The 10,263-nt window shown below is 42.9% G+C and overlaps 2 protein-coding genes across 2 annotated transcripts in view; one reads left to right on the forward strand and one right to left on the reverse strand.

Moving 5' to 3' along the window:
- The window catches only part of LOC124102269 (zinc finger ZZ-type and EF-hand domain-containing protein 1), a 36,647-nt gene extending 35,998 nt beyond the window's left edge, over positions 1-649 (reverse strand). Inside the window, exon 1 of the mRNA XM_046458497.2 lies at positions 140-649. Within this exon, the coding sequence (XP_046314453.1) occupies positions 140-493 (354 nt within the window). The 5' untranslated portion in view covers positions 494-649. The remainder of the gene's footprint in view (positions 1-139) is intronic.
- Positions 598-2,295, forward strand: LOC124102270 (neuferricin-like). The gene has a single exon (XM_046458498.2). It carries the CDS (start codon positions 1,057-1,059, stop codon positions 1,459-1,461), a length of 405 nt encoding a protein of 134 aa, XP_046314454.1. The 5' UTR covers positions 598-1,056; the 3' UTR covers positions 1,462-2,295.
- Positions 2,296-10,263: the final 7,968 nt, after the last annotated feature.

The following is a 10,263-nucleotide window of genomic DNA, read 5'->3' on the forward strand; positions in this document are numbered from 1 at the left end:
CATGCTTTGATTCTGAGAACCTGCAGATTCTGTGGATTCCTGCCTGATCTCTCCAGAGCGACTGCCCACCTCTTTACAACCCTTAGAGGCGACCGCCCTGCCCCTGCCCCCGCCCCCTTAGTACCCAGCCGGCCCTGACCTCCTCGAACTGCTCGCCGGAACAACCAGCGCCACGAGCCTCCAGAAGCTCCCGGAACTGCTCAAGGGTGACGGACTCTTCGCCGCGGCCCAGCCGCTCTTCCAACCAGCGTAGCAGCGCGCCGTGGTGCCTCGACACTAGCGACTCGTAGGGCGGTGCGGGCCGCAAAGCAGCCGCTGCCTCTCGTAGCCGGGCAGGTTCCAGCAGCGCGGCAGCGGGAGGCAGCGCGGGGGCAGCAGGGCCCAAGCCAGGGGTCGTGCTCGAGTCCGCGGCCCAGTCCTGGTGTGGGCCCCAACTCTCGCCCCCGGCGGCTGCCGCTTCGTCTTCACTGCTGTTACTCGGAGCGTTCCCCATGGGGTCTCCGTCTTGGGTGCCCGGCTCTGCCGCCGCCGCCGCCTCCCTGCCACGACCTGTCAACCTCCGACAGCACCCGGCGGGTGGGGACAGGCAGGGGACGCCGGCGGCGGCAGCGGCTTCCGACTTCCTGGCCGTCAAGTGAGGACTGTTGCAACGTCACCGTTAAGCGACTCTACCAACTCAGGACAGTTAGACAAGGACAGCTTCAGCAAAGGGTAGAACCCTGATTTCCTAGAAGACGCGTCTGTCAAGACATTACGTCATCCCGCAGCCTCCTCTACCGCCATCTTTGTTGGGGGCGGATAGCCTATAATCAGAGAGGGTCTTCCGCTGCTGTTCTACATTCTCGCCATCCCTTTACGTTCCCAAGCTATATTTTAAAAAGTATGAGAAAGAGTCGGGACCAAGTAATAAGCTTTTCGCACAAGAATTTTAAAGTGTGTGTGTGTGTGTGTGTGTGTGTGTGTCGCGCCAGTGACGTCATGGACGCGTCTCTGCCATCTTAATTGTGGTTAGAGGGGCGGCAACTTCGTAAGTGCGGTGTGGGTGCAGCTGTCTAGATGCAGAGCACCTGCGGGCGTGGACTCTTGCTGAGCCTGGCTGTGGTGGCGGCGGCAGTGTTGGCAGCACGACTAATGGGCTGGTGGGGTCCCCGTGCCGTCTTTCGCCTTTTCATACCCGAGGAGCTGGCCCGGTACCGCGGCAGGCCAGGGGATCCGGGCCTTTACTTGGCATTGCTCGGCCGCGTCTACGACGTGTCCTCTGGCCAAAGGCACTACGAGCCTGGGGCACACTATAGCGGCTTTGCAGGTATAAGCGAGGCTGCTCATTCCTTTTCTTCCTGCGGGGGGACCGGCGTCGTTCGTTCATTCATTTTTTTCAACTGTTTCTGCCCACCCCCACGTTCGTCAGACCGCGGTGGCGAACCAGCCGCTCCATCTGTTTGGTCTCTGGCGAAACTATAGCCACCTATTATCGACCTGTACCCTCCCTGTTCACCGTTGTTCGTGACTTAGGTTTGAGAAACATGTTTTATATCTCTTTGGTTACCCACTTTGGGAAACGGGGGGATACCTGCTTTGTGCCAGGTTTAATGCAGGGCGCTCAGGACACAGAGATGAATGAGATCCTCTTCCCTGCCCTCAGAAATCTATTAATTTCAGCCTCCTCTCTATGTCCCGACTCTAAGTAAGTTTTCTTGTTACCCCACGTTTTCCCTAGAAGTAGCACCTTTGGTTTGTGTCATTCTTACTTCCACTGCAGATGCACTTGTCTGCCTATCTTTAAAAAGATGAGGTTAGGGGCTGGATTGTGGCTCAGTGGTAGAGTGCTCTCCTAGTATGCATGAGGCACTGGGTTTAATCCTCAGCACCACGTAAAATAAAGATATTGTGTCCACCTAAAACTAAGAAATAAATATTAAAAAAGATACCTATTTATAAAAAAAAGATTATGGGGTTAGGTCATAGGAAAGAGGTCTGGTCACTTTAACAGTTCTTTAATACTTAGAATAAACTTCACCTCTTGAGTAATTTCGGATTGCAGGTGCACACCTTAATTCCAAATTACTCGGGAGTTGAGGATTGCAAGTTTGAAGCCATCCTGGGCAACCAGGCAGCCTGTCTTAAACAATAATAACGAGGGCAATGACAAAACCTTGTAATAAAGCTGTGCATGTTAGGCTCCTAAGAATCTTGTTAAGTTTTTCCTGCTGTCACTATTTTACATCTGAGGAGATTGAAGAAGATTTGCCAAACAGCCCTCACAAATAAACACTGACAGAACGTGAGTCAGGTCAACCAGCCTAGTGTTTTTTGTTTGTTTTTTAATAATTTTTTACACTTTATTTTTTAAAAATATTTTATTGTAGTTGTTGGTGGCCTTTTTTAAATTTTTTCATATGGTGCTGAGAATCAAACTCAGTGCATCACACATGCTAGGCAAGTGCTCTACCATTGAGCCACAACCCCAGCCCTATACTTTATTTTATTTATCTTTATGTGGTGCTGAGGATCGAACCCAGGGCCTCGAATGTGAGGCCTTTGAGCCACAATCCCAGCCCTGCAGCCTAGTGTTTTGGAGGGTATTTCTTAACTAGACCCAGGGACAGTTCACCTGCCAAAATTTAAAAGGAAAAATAAAATACAAAGGAAAACGTAGGGAAAGCCTAAGACAAGTAACTATACTGATATTATTTTTTTTTTCAGGTTTTTAAAATAATTTTTATTTTTTAAAAGTAAATTGTAGATTACAGGAAAAAAAACACACACACACACACAAGCAAAGAACAAAGTCATCCAGTCACAAGAAGCTTAGTTGGACGTGTCCCTCTAGGTTGTATGCATATATACACAATATCCCATTTTGTGTGATTGAGATTGTGGTGTGTGCTTTTCCACACATCATGAATATTCACCAATTCAAAATCCCGAAGCTACATGAGTATTTTTTGATAACCAAGAATACACTACACCAACTCAATCTGTTATCCTTTCTTGGGGACAAAAATTTCACTGAAGACAGAAATGGCAACAGGCCTCTAGATAGACATATTGGCAGAGTTACAACTAAAACAATTCATTCCCTTAATGCTCAATTTAAAATGAAACAGCAACAGAATACACCAAGCTTGTTTCATTAACAGATTTCTACTACTAAAATATTAGCAATAATGCATGTTCCCAGTGAATTAAAATATTCCTATAGTACAGCCATAAGATGCACACACACCAGTGGCTTACATCAAAATGTAAATCTTTGAGCACTTGCTTCCATCTTTCTGTGTTTCCCTGTGCCCCTCTGCTGCCAGCCTAATGAACAAGTCCTGATACACAATGCCCACAGATAAAACAATTCCATGTCCAAGATGCATCTTTTCTATCAATTATAACAAAAAGATATTTAGAAGTTGGCTAATTCACTAGCACTACTTTTTATGATTCACTGTCACCTCAAGCATCTAGAAAGCTTAGATATTGTGAAATGAAGTATGAACTTTGTGCACAAAAACACAATTTACCAAAAATGTACATATAGATATATGGTTATAATCTAAACCTGTCTTCCAAATATGGAGACTTTAGCAAAGAGCACTTCCCCTCCCCCTTCCTCTTCTCCCTCTTCACCACTCCAGTGACTAAATTCAGGACTATCCCTAGCTCCAAGAGCTGGATTAACAAGGGTCACTCTCAGAAGATGCCGCAGTCTGGCTGGGCACACAATCACGAGCCACCACACAGCTTGTAGATTCAAACAGCAACTCTTTATTCCCGAACTCACACCAGCCGTCTACAATCACGTTCTGGGGAAATCCACGTTCTCTTCCCAAATCCTCCTTCTCTCCCAAATTCACCTCCACTGGGCTTCTATCTCCAAAATATGCTGTCTGAATCCCGTGAGAACTCAAGGGGAACTCAGGCAGCAGGATACGCCCTATTCCCAGCAGGAATAATCTTAAACCTTAAACCTGGAACCTAAACTGGGAACGCCCTAAACAAGATTATCTTAAAACCGGGAACACCCTAATCTGCCTTGGTCCTTGAGCAAGGTTAAGTACATTCAATGTCACTGCAACATGGGGTACGCTGGCAAGGAAATTGTCATACTTACTTGGCTAATGGCTCCCAGCATCTCCCCCCTTCTGATTAATTAAACAACAAGCAATGCGGCTTAAGGACCGTGCCTGGTAGGTTGTCCAATTCAACATATGGTTCTTACCCGTCATCGGAAAACTGACCTTTAGGCGTCAGCCTCCTGTCTTAGGTTGATACCACTGCAATTGAATCATACCCGTCACTGACTACCGGTCCAGCATACAGCCATACTTGTGGATAGGTCTATGCACCAGTGGGGGGGTGAGGTTCTTTGCCTCACCTCTGTTGGCCCCCAAATTTGGCCTTGGTGCCAGTGGGGGAGTGAGGTTAATGTGGCTTATGGACCGTGCCTGGTAGGTTGTCCAATTCAACATATGGTTCTTACCCGTCATCGGAAAACTGACCTTTAGGCGTCAGCCTCCTGTCTTAGGTTGATACCACTGCAATTGGATCATACCCGTCACTGACTACCGGTCCAGCATAAGCCATTGGCCCCCAAATTTTAGACCATCACTAGCAGAAGGGAGGAGGATACAGAAATGCCACGACACCAAGCCAATTGACGGCTCCTTGGGAAAAATTGCATCACTGGTGACACCATCAGCAAAGATATGCCAGCATTACCACAATTCGCTGCACCAAACGATAGTTACATAGTCCAGGCAAGTTCTGCAAGCAGTTCAAAGCGGAGGAATCTATCAATATGTCCATTTCCTCCCAAAATCCGTTTCCTCCCAAAGTAAGTTAACTCCTTGATTGAGCATTACTTGTTGAGTTCTTCACTGGCACTGGGATGGAGATAGGAATTCTGGCAATGATGCTAAAGAGACATTATCCTGAAAAGAATTATTAAATATAATGAAAAGGAAAGGTGAAAGTAAACAAACAGATCTGTTAACCTACTTTAAAAACAATCCTTAACAGCCTTTTACCTAATTTAAACTAGTAAACAAACAGATCTGTTAACCACCTTTAAAAACAATCCTTAACAGCTGTTTACATAATTTAAATTAAACCATTTAAATCACGTGAATAAAAAAAAATAATAATTCGGATCCATTTTTTCATGAGCGCTCCTCATATAAGAAATATGGGCATACGCACATACAGACATACAACACAAAACACAAGAGTGTACACAAACGTACAACACATAAGAAAATAGTAAAGGCCTTGTAGCTTTACCTAGGTGAAATCTCCATTGCAATGTTTAAAAACTCCACAGTCAAAAAATAAAACTGATCAGAAAAACATTAACCTAGGTTTGTATGAGCTCAAAAAATAAAAATAGAACCTTATGATGTGGAAAAATGCAATAATAAAATAGATCCTGGTTAATCACTGTCGCAGATGTAAGAATGGCCAAGCTGGAGTTCTGGATATCTTTTTGATGACAAAAATGGGAGTATTATGGGGAGATATGGAAGGTTGTATATGTCCTTCCGTTAATTGTTGTTTGACCAGATCATGGGCTACTTGTATCTTTTCTTTAGTCAGGGGCCACTGAGGAACCCACACTGGTCTTTCTGATTTCCAAGTAATTTTGATTGTCTCAGTGGCCCTTTCTGAAAATCCAACCCATGTCTGTCTGTTCCTTGATCTATTTGTACTGGTGCTGCTATACCTTGCCCTTGTTTTCCTAATCTTTTTTCTTTCCTAAAGCCTTGTCTAGCTCTAGTAGTGGGCACATTAGGATTGATATTATTTGTTAACGTCAAACCTAATTGATCTAGGACATCTCGTCCCCATAAATTTATAGGAAGATGATCCAATACATATGGCTGTATAGTTCCTTCACATCCTTCAGGATCCTTCCAATCTAATATCATAGAACTTCTATGGGGATTAGTCGCCACTCCTAGGCCTCGAAGCGTTTGAGTGGCTTGTTGTAATGGCCAATGTTTTGGCCATTCTTGACGAGATATGATGCTAAGGTCAGCTCCTGTGTCCAGTAGCCCATTAAACTCATGACCTTGAATATTTAGTTTTAGCATTGGGCGAGAATCTAAATTTAAAGACAACATAGCCCAATCTACACCTGTGGAGCCTAATCCCCTGGAACCTCTTTCTACACTATGACTAGGAAATTTATTATGTAGGCTGGGTATTATTAACAACTGTGCTATTCTATCTCCAGGTGAAATTACTGATATACCTCTTGGAGAACTAGCTATAATTTTTATTTCACCTACATAATCGGGATCAATTACCCCAGGACTTATCATAAGTCCTTTTAATGTAGATGAACTACGTCCCAATAATAAGCCTACTGTTCCTTGGGGAAGAGGTCCTTTTACTCCTGTGGGAATGATTTGAACTCCCATCTCTGGAGTTAATACTGCTCTGGCAGAGGCACAGATGTCCAACCCTGCGCTCCCTCGGGTTTGTCTGATGAGGGATTTAATGGACAATGTGTCCTGGGCACTACCCTGATGGTGTTGCTGGGATCCTCCACTGCCCCGTATATTTGTGGTTGTGGGCCCCGGAGCATTGGGCCCCCCTGTCCGTTTTTTGGCAATGGAGCCTGATGCCTTTCTCCACGATATCTTGGATAAATACCTGGTCTTTGTCCGTTTTTTGATAAGGGAGTACCTTCTATGGTGGTTTGAGAACGGCATTCATTAGCCCAATGTCTCCCTCTACGGCATCGTGGGCAAATACCTGGTATTCTATTCCTTTGATACCTACTTTTGTTAAACCCTCCTCCTATGGGGCAATTCCTTTTAAAATGTCCTGTTTGTTCACAATCATAGCATGTTTTTGGCCTGGCATCTAAAGCCTGTTGTACTGCAGCTGCCAAGACTTGCCCTTGTTCATTAATATCTCTACATAATTTAATATATGTGTTTAAATCTTCATGTCTCCATGGTCTAATAACCTCTCTGCAGCAACGATTTGCTTGGTCATAAGCCAGTTGTTTTATTAATGGCATTGCTTGTTCTGTATCCCCAAAAATTTTGGCAGCCGTTTGAATTAGCCTATCTACAAAGTCAGCGTAAGGTTCATTAGCTCTCTGTATTACCTTAGATAGCTGACCTTGTAAATCTCCATGTCCTTGTAAAGTCTTCCATGCCCTAACTGCGTCTGCAGCAATTTGTGCATATATAGCAGGATCATATTCAATTTGTTGCCGTTGACCCTCATAAGGTCCTTTTCCTAACAACATATCTAGATTTCTTTGAGGGTAACCGGCTGCTGCATTTCGCCTAGCTGTCTCCGTGCAAAATTCCTCATTGGCAACCTTCCATAACAAATATTGTCCTCCATTTAGTACAGATTTACACATGCTAGCCCAATCTGCTGGCGTCATGTCCAAGTTAGTAATGGACTCAACCATGCTTACCGTGAAGGGAGCTTGGGGACCATAGGTTGTTACAGCCTCCTTTAACTGCTTCACTGTTTTAAAATCTAAAGCACGGTGAATTCGCTGCCCTCCTGCCTGTTCAAGTACAGGGCATGCTAATCTTTGAGGTCCTGTCTCAGGATCCCATTTATCAACTACGGGGTTTGAGGGCCACTCAGCTGTCTCCATCGGTGGGGCTGTTGGTTGAATTACGCCCTCTTGTGATAAAATGGAGTTAGTAACAGCCTCCTGTTGTGGCCTTTTTCCTAACAACCCCTTTTCCTTTAAATTTTCTTCCTCTGTCTGACTAGCTCGAGAGACCTTCTCTTTTGCTTGATCTAAAATGTCTTTCTCCATGGTCTGAACCTCTAACAATTTACTTAACATCTTTTCGGTTTGTTTTTTACTAATTTCTAATCTACTATAAAGATAACGCAACCCAATAAGATAGCACAAAACAAAGCCGAAACTGAATGAAACAAAAACGGAATAAAAAATCGTTGTATCAATTTTCTCTTCCTCAGGGCCGACAAACTTCAAACCTTTAGTCAACCATTTTTTCCAGTTTGCCTGAGAAATTTCTAGGGATAGGCAGCTTGAAACAAAAACAAGATAAATCAAAACAATAACACATTGTTTTTTGAGTTGGTCACCCATTCTTTCGCTCTTCCTCAGGGGCAAGCAATTTCACTTACCTCCAAGCTTCAGAAGTTCCCCGCACGGGCCGCCAAATGCCGCAGTCTGGCTGGGCACACAATCACGAGCCACCACACAGCTTGTAGATTCAAACAGCAACTCTTTATTCCCGAACTCACACCAGCCGTCTACAATCACGTTCTGGGGAAATCCACGTTCTCTTCCCAAATCCTCCTTCTCTCCCAAATTCACCTCCACTGGGCTTCTATCTCCAAAATATGCTGTCTGAATCCCGTGAGAACTCAAGGGGAACTCAGGCAGCAGGATACGCCCTATTCCCAGCAGGAATAATCTTAAACCTTAAACCTGGAACCTAAACTGGGAACGCCCTAAACAAGATTATCTTAAAACCGGGAACACCCTAATCTGCCTTGGTCCTTGAGCAAGGTTAAGTACATTCAATGTCACTGCAACATGGGGTACGCTGGCAAGGAAATTGTCATACTTACTTGGCTAATGGCTCCCAGCAAGAAGACAGTTCTTTCTAAAAACTAACAAAAGGACATTTATATAGGGATTATTTTGCTATTGTTAACAAACTTTGGGCATTAGGACTTATCCTTTAATACCCAGCAATATTAACTAAAATTCCATTCCCCTAAATGGCAACCATTCCTAAGTAGCAACAAAACATACTTAAAGGGCATTACTTTAGCTCTCTACTTTTCCCATGTGTTGTGCACTTTTCAACATCTAGAAACACTAGATGTTCCCAACAAGGACTTAAGTTTCCAACTCTACATACAGTAGCACTGAACAAACTGCAACACTTACTTAACAAAGGCTATACTTTCAAGCAAAACTCCCCCCCACCCCTTTTTTTAAAGGCTAAAATTTGAAAGTGTCTTCCAAACAGTAACATTCTGGCCTAGAACCCTTCCCCTTCTAGTCTTATCAACCAATGGGTCAGTATATGCATCTGTAATGCTTAGAGATGACTTTTAACAAATTTCACTTTCTAACTGGTTTTAATTATAGTCTTTCCTATGAATATAACAACATGTACTCGGTGTGTTTACTAACTCTACTTTTGTCATACACTGGCAACCTCTTTAGCATCTAGATAGACTAGATGTAAATTAGGACTCATTTGTCCTTTATATACACTATTTACACAGAATAGTAAAACAAAACCCACAAATATAAGGGACAATGGTCAATTCTGCTTCACAGAAAATACACTGGTATAAAGCCCTTTATATTTTCTTTTCCTTCTTCCTCCCTGAACCAGCACAGATATAATATGTACTGTTCAGAGAAGTGTTTTGATCATTCCATTTCCAAAAGACAGTTATTTCCTCATGAATTTTAAAAAAAGATATATAACAAAATGTTTTATTTACTACCTCTACTTTTAACATACTTTGTGCACTTCTAAACATCTAGAAAGACTAGATGTTTCAAATAAGGACTTAAGTTTGTCCACTATGTACATAGTAGTGTTAAATAAACTACACACATGTAACAATGGTTATATCCGAAAGTGTCTTCTAAGTAGGATCATTCTGGCCTAGAATCCTTCATTTCTTCTACTTCTTTCTCCTTTTGTCACATATGTCACATCTGAGTGTCACATGATATGATGTTACAATTTCATTTCCAAAAGTCCTTTTCAGAAGACTGCCTTTCTATGAATTTTAACACAAAGTGTGTGAGTTTACTAACTCTACTTTTGTCATACATTGGCAACCTCTTTAATATCTAGAGACTAGATATTATAAAATTAGGACTCCTTTGTCCAATATATATACAATATATACAGTACAGCAAAGTTAAATGAAATGCACGGTACAAGGCAATGGGTAAGCTGAAGTTTTCTAGCACACTCTAACAATGTTAAACACCTTTTGCAACTTCTTCCCTCCCACCTCCCTCAACCCAATCAACAAGTACAACAGACAGTATTCTGTTAAGAGGTGGTTTAACAATTCCAAACACAAAATTTCTCATCAGTTTTTAAAAGCTATTTACAAAAAGTTTCAATTCTACTACTTTTACTTTTAAATATATCAAGCACTTCTAAATATATAGAAGGACTAGATATTCCACATAAGACCCTGTCCACTATTCACACAGCACTGGTAAATAAAATTGCACGCGTAGCAATGGTTAAATATGAGGTATCTTCTAATATG

This window comes from Marmota monax, unplaced genomic scaffold, assembly GCF_021218885.2.
Source record: "Marmota monax isolate L192 unplaced genomic scaffold, Marmota_monax_Labrador192_F-V1.1 WCK01_AAM20220418_F8-fsc01140, whole genome shotgun sequence".
Taxonomy (NCBI): domain Eukaryota; kingdom Metazoa; phylum Chordata; class Mammalia; order Rodentia; family Sciuridae; genus Marmota; species Marmota monax.